At 47.3% G+C, this 17,047-nt stretch overlaps 1 protein-coding gene across 9 annotated transcripts in view; it reads right to left on the bottom strand.

The window, feature by feature from the left end:
• The window catches only part of RAPGEF4 (Rap guanine nucleotide exchange factor 4), a 92,627-nt gene that overhangs the window by 48,139 nt on the left and 27,441 nt on the right, over nucleotides 1–17,047 (bottom strand). Inside the window, exon 1 of one of the 9 annotated variants that reach the window (XM_078866939.1) lies at nucleotides 13,752–13,798. The exons of 7 other annotated variants lie outside the window; for them this stretch is intronic. In XM_078866939.1, the coding sequence (XP_078723065.1) occupies nucleotides 13,752–13,757 (6 nt within the window). In that variant the 5' untranslated portion in view covers nucleotides 13,758–13,798. Of the gene's footprint in view, nucleotides 1–9,185; nucleotides 9,390–13,751; nucleotides 13,799–17,047 lie in introns of those variants that run through there. One more of the 9 variants, XM_078866948.1, reaches the window with a different exon arrangement.

Consider the following 17,047-nt stretch of genomic DNA (forward strand, 5'->3'; position numbering starts at 1 on the left):
AAGGGCACCACAGGGTGACCAGCCCCTCCCCACCCAGCCCCACCCCTCCCACCCCCCACTCAGCCCCACCCTCCCCACCCAGCCCCTCCCCACCCAGCCCCTCCCCACCCAGCCCCTCCCTCCCCACCCAGCCCCTCCCTGCACGACGGACGGACACAATAATCCCCTGTGGGCTGGTGGAACCAGTGGGTTCCTACCAGTAACATATTGTAACAGATGACAATTCGAATGGAATTAACGTCACCAAAAATAATTTTAAAAAACTAAACGTCACTTCACACGTAATCGCACCAAAACGTTCCGGATATTAAAGCCACCTGTTCACCCTGCACACAATGATCTGCATTGAACATTAAACGGATGAGAGAGTGGCAGCCGCCCCTCGTGGTTTTAACTTTCAATGTTACTGTGGCGGTGTGCACAGTCCCCTTAGCCCCCCCCCCACCCTGAAAACGATGAGTCTCATATTCTTGTTTTTTTCGGTAAAGTCACGTAGAAAGAAAATGTAATTAAATAAAAAAAACGTTTTTTTTTATAAAATCCAAATTTACGATAATAAATTGAAAATAAAAAAAATGAAAAAACCCACGACCTTTCGATGGCAACACAAGCGGTCTTCTCTCCGACTGATGAAGACCGCTTGTGTTGCGATCGAAACGTCGTGGATTTTTTGCTTTTAATATATATTATTTTTTACTTTAATTTTTTTTTCTTATTTTTTTTATTTTCTTTCTACGTGACTTTACCGAAAGAACCAAGAATATGAATTCCTGCAGTCACGAAAGTTTTAAGTCAAAATTTAACGATGAGCCTCCTCCGCATTCCCCTGCACGAGACGCGTGGCTGGAGATCTGTTGACAAAGCAAGCCACGGAGAGACGCCGGCTCGGTGAGAGAGAGAGAAAAAATTAACCCGTAAAAACAAAGTTTTTCACTATAAATCCTTTATATGCGTGGCATCGGTTTTATTTTATTATTCATTTCTGTTTTTCTTGAGTAAGAGTTTCATTTTTATCACATTGGTATTTCCTAAAAGTGGAAAATTTTGGAAAAAAATTTTCACGAAAATAAATTGTCACACACAACGAGTCTGTGTGCAAAATGTCAGCTCGATTGGATCACGGGAAGTGGGTTAAAAAACGACCGAAAGATCTGCACGGTCGTAAGCGCGCAAGCAAGCAAGCGAACTTAATATAAAGGATTTAAAAAGAAAGACGGCGCCCGTCACGTGATCTGCACGCCGGACCTGCCGCTGTGTCTTCCTCGGCGTCGTTCTTAACGCCGCGCGTTTATCTGTCACTGCGGCGCTGCCCTGCATGCGAGGTTTTTCACGGGGAGGCACTGACGAGGCTTGCGGCGAAGGCCCGCGGTCTCGAGGGAATTCAAAGTTCTGTCCTAGCCCCCTCCCCCACCCTCTCCTCCGAGTCAGATGCTGCCACTCTGTCCAGGCTGTACATGGAACGCACCGCGTCACAAACAGGGCTATGTTGAATTTCGATTTAAAGCTTTCGTGACTGCAGGGATTCATCTTCTTGGTTCTTTCGGTAAAGTCACGTAGAAGGGAAGTAATAAAATAATAAAAATAAAACATAATTAAAGACAGCGTCTTTCCGACAGACCTGTTCTTCACCTGAGGACGGCTGCTTGCGTTGTGGCCGAAACGTCGTGAGAATTATTTTATTATGTTTTATTTTTATTATTTTATTATTTCCCTTCTACGTGGTGACTTTACCGAAAGAACCAAGAAGAAGAGGGCTATGTTGCTCACCGACCGACGTGCTTTCAGGTTGCACCACGTGTTCACTGGCACGACAATCGACACTTTCCATAATAGAGGTTTTTTAGGGGGGCGGGGTTAGATGGCGTGAATATAAATGCGTCGTTAAGCCCGCCAGCACCTGACACAGCTTATTATACATATACATGTGTCGGGTGGTGGCGGGTTTAACGACACATTCATATTTACGAGATCTAACCCCAAAGAACACTTATGGATAATATTGGTCGCCAAAGCCCCACGTGTTAATCCGACACTTTGCTCGGCATGCTGGGAGGCCTTTCCGAACAAGTGAACTGAGCAGCTCCAACATTTCCCCCTGGCGATGATGGTGCCGTATTCCCAAGGGATAACGTAATCTTCTCGATTCACTTCCTGAAGTAGCTTCCAGTGCGTGAACTGAAACGTCCACAGCACAACAACGAAAGCCTGCGCAGTAGTAGGGTTATTAGTTCATTGTCTAGTACGAGCCGACGTATAACACACGTTTGTTTCTGTTAAGAGGGGCTTTTATTTTAATTGACAGAGTTTAATTTGTTAGAAACCTTGACACACGCTGCTAGTTGTGTACCCCACCACCCTCATCGCAACAATGATGTGAAGAAAGCGTCACGAATACAAGGAAGGGGACAACAGCTGACACGCTTCCTAGGACCCACGTTACATGTCTCTTTCGGTGAGACAAGGAGACCACCTCCGATTAGCACGGGTTGCTAGGTACGGTGCGAAAAAAGTTAAACATATGTATAGTATATGTATGTTTAAGCTGTGACGGTCCCACCTGATGACGGAGACTTGTGTTGCCTCCGAAACGTCGTGATTTATAATTATATTTTTATATTTTTATTATTTATTTTTATTTTTACCTACGTAACTTTTCCGAAAAAACCTAAGAGTATGAATCCTTGCAGTCACGAAAGCTTCAAATCTAGAATACGCATATACAGCCACATAAGCGAGCTCGACGGCGCATCATCGGACATAGCACTCTAGCTCTGAGTTGTTTCCTTCAGAATGAGTCACCGAGGGAGCAGTGTCATTATAAGACATCACAACCTTTGGCCCGGCTGACGGTGATTAATATCGAACGGTGACAAATGTTTCTATCCTCATTCCCTCCAATTGCACGGAAAGCACCGTCCTCCCGACACATTTCGTACAACGAACGGCACAAGCCCAGTGGCAGAACGCACCGCTGGACCGAGTGCGCGCGCGCATAACCCGTGAGTCCGCGTGCCACGCCGCCTGCGAGGGCAGCTGGGAGGTAAGTGATGGTCTCGAGATAGTCCCTAAGGGTTGTAACGTAAGCAGCTTTTAGCTCCGGCTGTCCCATGCTCTCTCTGAAATTTCAGATCACGTTGTCACGATCGTACCTAATATGCGGTTGGCTAAAAGCCACCTCTGCGTCGGGCGAGCTCGTAAAGCATTCCTGTCAATCTCGTCGTTTTTCACGTTTCCTCTGACATGCCTCCTGCATATGTCACTCCGCATTTACACGCATGTCACGAGAGACGGGCGTGTAAGTGTAAACGTTTGTGCTCTACACTTGAACTTTTTTGGAAAACAAGTGTGTTTCACAAGTGCCCATTCAATATCTGCTGAAATAATAACTCTACTCATATTGTAGAATGGATGTATCACTATGACGTCGCACTAAAGGGAATAAATATATTAAGAGAAAGAAAACCTACCGTTAAATAAATGAAACTGATATACGACATTTTTTAATACTATATCACAAATCAAATGGATCGTGATACCTTTGGGTAATTACAAAGTTCACCAATAGTGATTGACCTCAGGCCACAGTGGAGTTTTGGGCCCTGGAAAAATATCCATTTGCCCCCCCAATTCCTCAACTTAAATTGGGCCCTGAAGCTGCCATCAGTGTCCATGCATCTCTGGCTTTGAAGCACAAAGGATAAAACAAATATCACGCCTCATCACGGACAGAGGGGTGGGTGGTGGCGGGGGGGGCTGGTCATGACAACCTCGCTTGAATAATCCCAGTTAAGAGCGCGACGCGCAGTCGGGTCACGCTGCTCTCGAGCTCACGTGACCAACCGTGGCAGGCATCAAAGCCGAGCCGTCTCCCCCCCCCCCTCAAGCCACCAGGTTCCCGGAGACATGAATTTCACATGAGCCAGACTTTTCATTCTCGTACATCTCCTGCGTTCACGCTCTCCGCCAGATGTTCCGCATTTAGCGCCCTCTCTTCTCATGATAATAACAGCTCACAGACCCATTTTCAATCCACTGCTGGATGAGGTGCCTCCGCACACTGACGAGCCCGCATGGATGTGTCTCTCAAACGACGAAGCACAAACACAGCAAGTTGTGGACAAACAGCTGCCACAATGAGCTGTTATGGACGATCAGTCGTTGGCATTTTTCGATTTAAAGAACCAAGAAGATGAACAGTCGTTGGCAGTATTATTTTCTCTCTCGTGTCAATATTTACCGGTGATATATCATTCCAACACCTCAGCAATATATCCCATTGTCACTTTACAACGATTACATTCCTGTAAATGCTCCGTCGTGCTTGACCTCCGTGCCACCTTTTGACACGAATCATCGCGCTCGCTGCTCGTCTGCCTCGAACGCTACGGTGACTGCCCCCGGTGAAAATTCCCCGTTGGGTTTAATTTATCATTTTCACTTTGCCTTTTCTAGGTCATGGTGTTTCCCGGGGCACTTTTGTCTCCTTCTCTCTCTCTCTCTTTAGTCCTCTGCCCGATGGCGGGTCTTTGGCTCACACTTCCTACATCCTGTTTGATCTTCACTGTACACTCACCCCCCCTCTTCCTTCACGCTGTCTTTATTTTTCTGCCACTTGGCATCCTTGCCAACATCTTTCCAGAACTTCATTCATCGAACTATCAACCTCTGAGTGCCCAATACATATCTGTTGTATCTCCTGCATTGTTCATCTCAATCCCTGTAATATATCTCGCTCTACCTCCTCCCCCTTGGAACAATATACGTGCTCTATATCTCTCTTGCTATTCACTCCCTTGTCTATGTTTATCCACTCTGTATTCTTGTCTCTATCCTGTTTGTTCCTGGACTAGCTGAGACCGTTTTTTTTTAACTGAACACACAAGGAGCCAATGTTCTTTCGCTTCGTAAGCAATCCATTATTTTCAACGACTCCACCATTTCGGACCTTTTCCTTAAACTCTGACTGTACAGCCACTGACCCATTCTCCTCAACCATGAACCACTATAATTACGCATCTTAGTTCCGTTAAGTTCCCTATCGCCACCACTTTCTCCGCGGACTCTGTGTTATATTTTGCCTCCAAGCCGCTGCATGTGATTCCCAATGCTGATGCTATCCTTGCAGCCATGCAGCCTCGTAGCATCGGGAGGGTGGAGGGTTTGTAGGAGGCAAGACCCCCCCGCCCCGCCACCCTTCCCACCACTGCCGAATGCTCATCTCTCTAAATTGGGAAAATCAGGTAAAAAAATTAATGTGGTACAAAATCTACAAATTCTTACAATTTACGTAATGAGCATCTCAGCCTTACCCTCATGTACACAGCAGGGGGTGGGAGCCAGAGCAGAATGAATGACAGACAAAGCAGACCATGTCAGTGCTCATTCTGTTCAGGGTTTAACATTTGTTTCACGTACATCTAACATTGACTGTCGTGGCCCCCATTGTGAATTTGTGCATGCCTCACATTTAAATAAGGCCGTGCTACAGGGAAACATATACCACGTCTCTTTTATCATTTTCAAAATCCTCCATTGGCTTGTGTTTGGCATCCTCTCCCATCGTAGCTTCGTCCAACTCACTGCCACTCGAGCAGACACTTCTCACGACTTCCCGTTAACCTTTGCACAACGCAAAGGGAGACCTTTTTTTTGTCCGTCATTCAAATTGTCTGGAGAAATATTTGCTTCGCTGTGGTCACTTAATACCGCACCCTCAACACTCTGTTTCACTCCGCACCAAAGACTTCTTCTGTAATCTTTGTAGGACGGATTCTATAGAGATTCACGCGCACCAACTGACTACATTTTTTTTCGATCTAATTTACATGCGATTTCATACGTGAAAAATTCTGGCTCACAACAAAGCGCGGCAGGAGTGAGCGCATGCGTGTGCGTGTGTGCGAGTGTTTGAGAGCTTGGATTTCGTGGTAAAAAGCAAGCAATCGCTGCGATGACCATGCCGACCACGTCGTGGTCACAGTCATCAACCGAGACCGTTTGTCGCAGGGGAGACCATGACACTCCGGCTCTGGCAAGGTGAAAATTACAACGGCGCTTGCCACCTCAGTGGAGTGGGCGGGCGGGAGGCATTTTCCTGCGGCTTCCGCGCCCTCGCGACGGCTCTCAGAAGGCGACGTCTCTCCCCCTCTCCTCGGAGCAGCTCCGGCGAGCGTGCTTAGCGTGAGCGCAAAGTCGGGGGGGGGGGGGGGCATAGCAACCGGCCTGGGGCTGTCACGTTCGTGGAAACTTTCTGGTCCTGTCGCGCTGTCACGATAATTCGCGATAACTGCTGCTGGTCCTTCTCGGCTCGCAGCAAGAAGTACCTGGGTTCGATTCTCGACTTAGGGGGGGGGGGGGCGCTTTCCTGCGTGGCGTTTGTTGTGTTCTCTTCTTGTTGTGCATGGCTTTCTTCCGGCTCCTTCGGTTTTCTTCCACAACTAACAAACCCACCCCCCCCCCCCCCAATGCTACAGGGTATCGACCAAACATCCTCATCCTTTAACATTACCTGCAAGTGACTCAATCGGGGGTTACGCACCGCAGTAACATCGCCTGATAAAAATCCTAAAACGTGGCATGACCCTCCTGAAAAGGAGCCCCGAGACTCAGTAAGGCTTTTCTTCGTAAACAAGCAGAGTAATAATAACAACAGCAATAATAAGAAAATAAACACATTCCATGTTCTCGCATCGCCACTCACGACGCGTCATCTGTTTGGATCCTAGCTTCAAATTCGTGTTGTTGTTGTTGTTGTTGTTAAAAGGGAAGTAAGTGACTAACAGGTCACGCACAAAGCGCAGCTCCTTCACACTCAAGCGTCCAGAGCGGGATGGATTGAAATGTGAACCTTCGTGCATAATTGATCATCGGCAGTGACCCAAGCGTTAACCTCTTGCAACAACAGCGACACGTCCAGCGGGCGCCTGCTCCAGGCGTGAACACGCGCGCGCTGCGCTTTGTCGGCACGAGCCACAGGCCCGGCGACACTTCTCGTCCCGAAGTGGCCCTCACTGGGTGTCGAGCGTTGACGCCACAGCGCCGTACAGTGAGGAACGATGTCGGCACCACGCGTGCTCTTGGCATGCTATGGCATGTGGCAAGTATGTCGTTTGTAGCACGCACGCACGCACGCTGCACGCGTGGAGTGTACGCGCGTGGAGAAATGTGTCAGAAAAAAATACTCCTGGAGAAGAATCAAAGTCACTTACGCATGCTTAACGTTTGGTTAAGATTAGCTTCGAGTGCGGGCTTTGAAAGAGTGTTTGGCTTCCGCAGAACATCGCCTGTTATGATGCAAACACACGGTCACGCTGTAGGGTTAAGAGTTAACAGTGCTGAGCAGCTCCAAGCACAAGACAGAACAAGAGAGCATGGACTGAGTACACGTGACAGGAGTGAGAGTGGGGAGTGAGAGTGGTGAGAGTGGGGAGTGAGAGTGGTGACAGTGGGGAGTGAGAGTGGTGAGAGTAGGGAGTGAGAGTGGTGACAGTGGGGAGTGAGAGTGGTGAGAGTGGGGAGTGAGAGTGGTGAGAGTGGGGAGTGAGAGTGGTGAGAGTAGGGAGTGAGAGTGGTGACAGTGGGGAGTGAGAGTGGTGAGAGTGGGGAGTGAGAGTGGTGACAGTGGGGAGTGAGAGTGGTGACAGTGGGGAGTGAGAGTGGTGACAGTGGGGAGTGAGAGTGGTGACAGTGGGGAGTGAGAGTGGTGAGAGTGGGGAGTGAGCGCAGGGAGTGGCAGTAGGGAAGTGAGAGTGGGTGGGGCGTGTGCACGGTGAGGGTGAGAAATAATTTGACACAAGCCACACATTAACCATGATCATGCTGAACAATGAGAACGATGTAACACAACGTGCGTTGCAACACAAATTATGGAATCTTAGTGTTTGCAAAAAGGATCAAATATTCCAGTTTCCATTTAACGTTGTTAACTCGCACTGACCAGTGTGGTGAAGTATGGTCAAACAACTCCCATGACCAAAACGTACGTGGAGGTCTTCATCCAGGAGTAGATTGTCAAAGGGCTGTATTCATGAAGGGCTGTGCTTCCAGCCAAGAGTTGTATAACCATCGTGATAGCAGTCATGCTATGTAACATCGTCATCGACATCATCATGGGATGTGCGTGCCTGTTGCGTGTCCAGTGACAGTGCGGCTTTGACAGACGAATGAACAGAGGAACCCAAAACACGGTCACGCGCTGCGGGAACGTCCGTGGATCGCGCTGCACAATCAGCATCGACGCCACAGTGCCGGTCACTTCACCGGGGGCCCTCACTTCCTCCGTACACGTATAAGCACTCGCTGCTCAACTGCAATTTGGAAGGCGCAGAATATTTCACAGACGACCCTGAGGCTCGAAATCGGCACGTCTGAGACGCTTGTTCAATCGCGCTGCAGTGAGTAAAGTCCTCCACGCAATTCCCGGCGCTCTGCTGAGCTGCATTGGCTTCCTGTTGCCAAACGCACACGTTATACGAGGTCGCACTCGTCGCGATCAAAGTGCCCGCCGCAAATGAACCACAACACCTCGGCGATCTTGTCAAAAAGCTCAAACAAGCGCGCAAACTCCGGTCATCCTCGCAGCGGCTCTTGGCTGAACCATCGGACAAAGACGGCCACCGCATCGCGCGCTTTCCGACGCGCTTCTGCGGCCGTCTGGAACGCTCTTCCTTCCGATATTAGGAAGCCACTGGGAGCTATGATGCACTTTTAAATCTATATTGAAAACGGATTGCTTTTTGTGTTTAGTTTGTTGTCCTTCCCCTGCACCTCCGATGAGCACGGTTGGCTACGTACGGTGCGAAATAAGTTCAACACGCGCATACAATCAGCCGCTGTAAAGCATTGATGGTATTGACATGCCCTGAACAAGGTCACACGGTTGCCAGATAGTGCAGCTGGTCACACAGTTTTACAAGGACAATCTTTTCACCTTATCGTGCAGTGACACACATTTTTACAACTTAGAAAACGGCTTAACACTAATAAGAGATACCTTGAATGATGAACGACTCATTTTTATCCTAAAACTGAGGTATTCATTGGGTATTAGGTTATTTGAGACTGCAACTAATACGTGTAACAATAATTCCAATTCAGAATGCATGAAATTAATATATGTGTAGGAAAACAACATTAACATTTTTTTTATGGAAATTAAAATCACAAGGAAAGGGAGTTGTTCCAACCTGCAGGCTTCCCGCTCCTCTCAGGACGGAGTCTCCGAGAAGATGGCGATGTGGAACTTGCTCATCCTCAATTAGAAAAAATTGCAGTAAAAATGAACAAAATGCTCCAAACGTTCAAACCCGAAGAGAGAGAGCGAGAACAAAACCAGAGGGCAGCGGCCAAGAAGTGCTCCTCCGGTCTCTTCAGCCCGACTCGTGCTCTCCTCCTCCAGCCCCGGGAGGAGAAAAAAACACCACCGGAGTGGCTTTTATATTCGGAGTGGTGGGTGGGGGGGGCATTGGGGAGGGGCCAGAGGAATTAGCTACAAGGACAGGCGGGCAATGAGGTTTTGGAACGACGGACGACGACGAAGAATAATCAAGGAACTTTGAGATGTCTTGTTTTCACAGCGACGATGGATGATGGGTCTCCATCGGATTTTCCAAATGTCCACCACGTTTTTTTTTATTGTGAAACGCCAACTTAAACTTCCGAAAAAGTTGTCCAAAAAAAATGCATTCAAACGATTGCTGGAGATTAGTGAAATGTAATCATTAGTCTCAAAGCAGAGCAGGAAAAGCTACAAATGAAACAATACGAATTTGGTTCGTGATCACCCCAGCGTGAAATAAAGCTTCCAGAATTTTCTTTAAAAAAAAAAATGTTTGTTCTAAAGCACGAACGAGCAAGCTGTATAATGTGCATTTGCATCGGTAGCTCCAACCAGAACTCAGCCCGACGACAAACCGAACGAGGCCAGGATGCCCATCTTGTCATGCCCCTACGCCGGAGGCAATGCAGGTGTCGCGCGAAGAGGAAACGCACACGCGAGCAATATCCACGGTGCCCGTGAAGACCACGGAGGCGGCACCTCGTGGCTACGAGAGGAGCCGTGGCGAGGCCGCTCACCACCCGCCCACCGCGAGCGAGCGAGCGAGTGAAAGCGCTCTTCCGCTGGCTCACACACAGCGACCCTGCCCGGCTTAAACACAGCGCGGCAATAATCCTCACGCCGCCGCGATCGCTCCGCCAGGAACGGCACAGATGCGCATTGGCTGATTGTTACGGGCAATCTAATAAGGAGGAGGCATGAATAACCTCGGGGGGGGGGAAAAAATGTTCACAGCAATTTCCTGAATTGTTTTCTGGACCAAAGTAGAGACGGAGGCTCAGTGGATACGCGAACTCCGCTGCGCTCTCTCATCCTGGCGCGAGGACGGGGACGTCAACAGCGACCCTCTGACGGCGCCAATAGATTCTAGATTTGAAGCTTTCGTGACTGCAAGGATTCATATTCTTAGGTTTTTTTCGGTAAAGTCACGTAGGTAAAAAAATGAAATTAATAAAAGTAAAATAAAAATAAAAATTACGACGTTTCGGAGGCAACACAAGCTGTCGGGCTGTGACGGTTCCACCTAAAGACGGAAGCTTGTGTTGCCTCCGAAACGTCGTGATTTTTATTTTTATTTTACTTTTATTAATTTAAATTTTTTACCTACGTGACTTTACCGAATAAACCTAAGAATATGGCGCCAATAGAACCACGACGATGGCGACTGCTCTGCAGCCACCAACGTCTCCCGAGTCGTCGCTGTGCAGGGGTACAGCCGGGGCTTAACTTGAGCAGCGGAGCCGGGGATACCAGAACATCGTTCCGCACCCAGCACCCGAAATCCAGTATGCCTCCCGCTGCGGTTGTGGCAACGATTGCCGTGCCACCGCTTCCAGTTTACCAGTGGCCGAGGAAATATTCGGCGAGAAAATGAATCCTTGGCCACAGCCAAAGTGAGGGTGAGGGCATCGAGCAAGCTCAGTCGCATTGGGGGCATTGCTATCGCGCGACCGAGTCGGTTTGTTTTATTCTATAAAACACTTTTGTCTTAACAATGAGTGTGATTAACAATTTAGTAAACCCCCTCGTAAGAGTCAAGTGGCGAGCTGACAAACGTATTTGACTACCGAAGTCAAATATCTTCATTCAATTTGCAGGACAAATACTGCATTGCACATCAGCAGGGTGCCACGTGCTTTTGTAGTAACCCTGAGGGAAGGCCCTAATCCAGCAGTGGATGCACAAAAGGCTCTACATTTACATCCTAAAGCATGTAGTACAGACACATTGTGAAGCACACTGTCATGCATAATGCAGGTTGCTCTTATGTTTATGAATGATTACTGTTTGCGTCATGTATCTCTTATCAGTGAATGTATTCGGCTTAATGCATACCTTCAGCCAACGGTACACTAGAAGGAAAAAGGAGTAATTTTCTTGACTCACTGGAACAAATGTGTTCTTCTTTTTAAGAGTTAGGCTGCATGAAAGTTAAAGTCGCAGGTCGCTTCACGAGCTTGATTCAAACGAAGAGAGAAAACTGCAGTAATTTCTCTGTCACGAGCATCTCTTGTTCTCAGCCGCACATCATGTCTCTGGCTCTCCACGAGACGGGAACGTTGTTCTTCCGAGCGAATTGCAGACAGAGAAGCGGGGAAATGGGTCACGATGGTTGCTGTGAGTGCAAGGAGGGAAAACCCAGGCCCCTGGGAGGGAGTGCCACTGGCTCAACAAATGTTCTATAAATACATCGCAAACAAAATAATAAAATAGTCGAAAGTACTTTTTTTTTAATCCGCACGAGGAATGCATTGCCCAATTTGTGAAAGGGTGGGGGGACAAAAATGGGCAACTTATTTATTTAGAGCACTCTTTAAGGCCTTACAGCACTTACGATGAATTTTTTATACTCGTTTCACCCTCCATCTGTAAAGCCCGGCGATCGGAGGGGAGGTTGCGCTGCTGCCCTCCTGGGTGAAAGCTCTTGCCGTGGCTGCCTTCCCCCACACAAGCCCACGGGCGCTCCACCGACACTGCTCGCTTCATCTCGCCCGCTGCTTCAGGTGGTGCTTGAACTTTTCGTGCGCGCTGCCTACCTAAACTTAGCGACAACTCTTCTTGGTTCTTTCGGTAAATTCACGTAGAAGGGAAATAATAAAATAATAAAAATAAAACATTGTAAAATAATTCTCACGACGTTTCGGCCGCAACGCAAGCAGCCGTCATCAGGTGAAGAACAGGTCTGTCGGAAAGACAGCGTCATTCAGACGCTGTCTTTCCGACAGACCTGTTCTTCGTCTGAATGACGCTGTCCTTCCGACAGACCTGTTTTTCACCTGATGACGGCTGCTTGCGTTGTGGCCGAAACGTCGTGAGAATTATTTTATTATGTTTTATTTTAATTATTTTATTATTTCTCTTCTACGTGACTTTACCGAAAGAACCAAGAAGATGAATCCCTGCAGTCACGAAAGCTTTAAATCGAAACTTAGCTACAATGTTTTGTTATTTTACCAGGTAAGGCCCACTGAGCTATGTAGCTCTTTATCAGAAGCGACCTGGCTATCACAAATGATAGGTCAACGAAGTGGCTTATCGCGTGTTAAATGTCTAGCAGCCAAATACTATAAACGCACGTTGATTCTAAATGTGGAGGGAAAAACCGAAGGACCCCAGGGAAAAAAAATCCACGTGACCACAGGGACAGAGGCACGCAAACTCCAACTATACAGCCATCGTCATGGCACCTCCTTTGCCAGTACCAAAATATACTAATAGGGTTTTCCCTTTTTTTTTTCTGGCAACAAAACTGACACCTTTTTGCAAGGAATCATGCTTACATTAACCACAATACTTGCAGTCAAATGCAAACAAAAAACAATACTCTATTATCAGAATATAGTTTTTTTGCAAAAGGTGTCAGTTTTGTTGCCAGAAAAAAAGTGGTAAAACCCTGTTAGTATACAGCCATCGTCACAGGGTCGGGATCGAACCAACGCCCTCCTGTATACCTGGCGGGGTAGTTAACATCTCCTAGCCACCGTGGCGCGTACCGAACGAGTGCGGTTTGAATCGCGGAGTGCAGGGACGAGTGGGGGCGAGCGCCAGTGAAGCGTGCGCCGAGATCTGCCCCACCACCACCACCACTGTCCCGCTTCTCTTCACGCTACGGAAGAGAGGATCCCTCCAGCCAACATCGCGTTGAGCGCCCCTCTCGTAACGCGGCGACGCTGAACGGAGCACGGGAAGACGACGCCACAATTTATTTTTGTTGTTCAAACTTGGCGCAGTTTGGCACGGGAGAAGAAAAAAACCCCAGCCACAAATTTATCGAAACGTCTTCGCAATGTTCTTTAGATTCAAAAGAATTCGTTGGGTACTTTTTGAGTGTACGCATCCAGAAGGCAGATATTCTTTTACACATCCAGAGCACAGTCGATTCATTTGCATGCGTTATGTAAGAAACAAGGTAATTAATTGAGACACCACGAATAGTGTAAAAAAGGGGGCAAAATGCTTTCCTAACAAGACAAAAAAAGCCAGAATATGAAGTGTAAAATACACATCAGAGCAATATGTACCTGACATGCATAAAGAGGGACAAAATGCTTTCCTAACAAGACAATAAAAGCCAGAATATAAAGTGCAAAATACACCTCAGAGCAATATATATATATCTCTGGCATTGCATAAGACTAACCAGAGCCATACAGCATTAAATAAAAGCAGAGCGCAGCGCCCGTAATACCCCTACCTTCATTCGAGTGACCTTTCCACGCCACCAAATCCACGTTCATCACGCCACTCTGGCCGCCTTCACGGTCATTTCAGCCACAGTTTTAGCTGCCTGACGAGTACAGGGTCCTCGGACAGAAGTCACCAGCGGCACGGGGATTGGGGGGAAAACCGCGAGTAAATCTCACCCTCGCCTCTGCTCGCATCACCGAGCACCGTGCGGAGTAAATAGCGTGCGACGTTTTTTAAAAAAAATCAATGCTGTGATTTCGACGTGCGCCCCAACTGTATTACGCAATCGCTGGAGAAGCATCCTGCACGGGGCATCTTTGGAGCGTGTACGTTTGCATTTTGAACATCGTCCTTGTGCAACGATTGCAAAATAACGCGACGAATACAGCCAGTATTGATCCTGCAAAGCAATCCCCAGCTGTCGTCGTCGGATGATTTCCTTGTCAATGATTGTTCGTGTCTGCACCCAGTGGGGTGTGTTTTCCAGTATCAAAATGATGAAAAATAGGCTTCTTTCTGGCAATCAAACAAGTGTTAATATGACCGCTCAACCCGAGCTATGAATACTTTGATACTTCCATTGCCTTTGTATTCTGTTTGCCTTTCAGCGTTCTCTGGTGAGACCAGGCCATGACGAAGGCTGCCTCTCTGGTGTAGGCCAATTAGTTGCAAAGACAGCGCATATATAATTATCAGAGCATGTTTGTTTGCATCTTTTGCCACAAGTACGTGCGGCTAATGCAGCTCGTGACGCCTTGTAATAGGTATCATCTATTTGGTGTTTGAACATCTTAACAGCTGTCTTACTACTCATACTCTTAGGTTTTTTCGGTAAAGTCACGTAGGTAACTTGATACAGTAAATCTAGCTGTGACGATCCCACCTGATGACGGAGACTTGGGTTGCCTCCGAAACGTCGTGATTTATTATTTTACTTTGTTTCTATTAATTTTATTTTTTACCTACGTGACTTTACCGAAAAAACCTAAGAATATGAATCCTTGCAGTCACGAAAGCTTCAAATCTAGAAGCTGTTTTACTGCCAGAAAGGGTAAAGCCCATTCTTATTTGTGTACGTCTCTGCCTGTCACGTGTGGTTGCTTGCGGTGGGGCACAGCGAGCTTGGGTCAACTGGCCCACACAGTTCAACCCTCACCTCCATCCCCGCTCCCCCAACCCCCCTCCCCTGCCCCCCACCCACACGCCACGCCAGTCTCCTTCATCATCACGAGCAGGTGGCACTGGCAATGGAAAGCGTTTCCATCTTCACGGCAGCGTTATGCGTGCTTTGACTTAACTCCATTAACCACGCTCTTAGTCGTACCACGGCTCAGCCTTGAAGGGCATGGGGACAAAAAAAACGCATCTGGGAAATCGTCACAGTTCCTAACAAGGCACTAACAGGAAACGCCACCGTGTGACCATCAGTGGTCCACAAGTAACAGTTTGCGAGCCGGAACACGCCACCAGCAGTCACCTCGTCCACAAATGGCGTGCGACGGTTGTACACCGCACTGAACGATGGAGCCCATTGTAACCTGCCGTCAGTTCCTGGAGGTACACAAGTGGCATGCACTCAGTGTCTTCAGAAGCCATCAAGTGGATTCAAATTGGGACATCCGAATTATGATTGTTACTCAAACCATGTCCACGCCAAGAAGCGAGGACCCAGCTGAGTGCAGGGTGCGTGTGTGGCACTGCACAGCCTCCTCTTTGCCACAAGGCAGTCGACTTTGGGGATAAAGAGCGATTCACAGAACTAGATTTTAAGCTTTCGTGACTGCAAGGATTCATACTCTTATGTTTTTTCGGTAAAGTCACGTAGGTAAAAAAATAAAAAATAAAATTACTAAAAGTAATAATAGAAAAAATATCACGACGTTTCGGAGGCAACACAAGTCTCCGTCATCAGGTGGGACCGTCACAGCCAGATTTACTGTATAAAGTGATGCAGTAATTTTAGCTGTGACGGTCCCACCTGATGACGGAGACTTGTGTTGCCTCCGAAACGTCGTGATTTATTATTTGATTTTAATTCTATTCTTACTTTTAGTAATTTTTAATTTTTTTTTTACCTACGTGACTTTACCGAAAAAACCTGAGAGTATGATTCACGGAACCTCTGTTGTCTTTATGACACCAAATGTCTTGGGTCGCTCAACGTATGCCGCGACGATAACAATCACATTCCTCGAATTGCCCAAAAATGCCTCGTTAAGTAATGGTTAGAAAGTGTGATCGGTCCTTTTCGAGTATTTCTTAAAAGCGACTTTAAACCAAATCTGCCAGCCAACTTCGATATTTGTACTGTGCCAATCCCTGCACATCGCTGCCTCTGCAAATTTCAATGTGTGACACCCCGTCTTTATTGTGGAAATACATCTGCTCAGTAGAAGAACGATTTCTCACAAATATGAACACAAAAAAGACACATTTTACAAATTATACCAAATTGTGAGAACTCAAAGAATGACCGCATGCGTTTCCGTTACGGTTAATAGATTACAGTATCCTCCATAACAGCCATTAACACAGTATTGCGACTGCACCGATTCATGACTGTATGTTATTTCTGAGACAGAGTTTGGAAGAATCGTAGCAACTTGCATCCTTTTAGTCGCAAAACAACGGTGTGAACGTCTCTGCTTCTGCAACTCAGAATCACAAACCAATACAAGCCACCACATCTGCTGTCCATTACCTGGTCACGGCCGTTGTTTTGCATTTACACAGGACCACTAATTCTTGACTTTAAAAAAAGCAAGACACGCAGCAACATATCACATTGACGTTCCCGTGCATGTGGGATGATCTGAGTCTGAATCGTTCATAATTTCTCGGATAATGAGGATTGCTCTCTTCAGTGTCAGGGCAGCATGAATAGTCAATCTAACCACAAAAATTACTTCTTTTATTGGCATTCATAATCACTGCACGTCAGTCACTGGTAATTATCAATCATCCTTGACGCCCAAAGCTTGGCCCGATCTCGCGAATCGGAGACACACGCGAAAGGCCAAATCTGAAATGGGGTGGCGATACCATTTTACCCGTGAGTTTGTCTTGTACAACCGCGTTCACAATGCACATCCTTTATGTATGAGAAGCCGCGCAGTAGACGCTCATATGCACATTGCGGCGTACCTTGACACTAATTGACTGAGACAAGTCATTCTATTTATAGTCTGCTGTATGAAAACAGCCATTACTGCCCTCGTGCGTGGCCCAATGAGTGTGGTAACATGTCAAGGGCAAATGCTTTTTCATCGCCATTAGCGTGCCACAAATTAAATTACAATGAAG

The sequence above is a fragment of the Lampetra fluviatilis genome, chromosome 2 (assembly GCF_964198595.1).
Source record: "Lampetra fluviatilis chromosome 2, kcLamFluv1.1, whole genome shotgun sequence".
Taxonomy (NCBI): Eukaryota; Metazoa; Chordata; class Hyperoartia; order Petromyzontiformes; family Petromyzontidae; genus Lampetra; species Lampetra fluviatilis.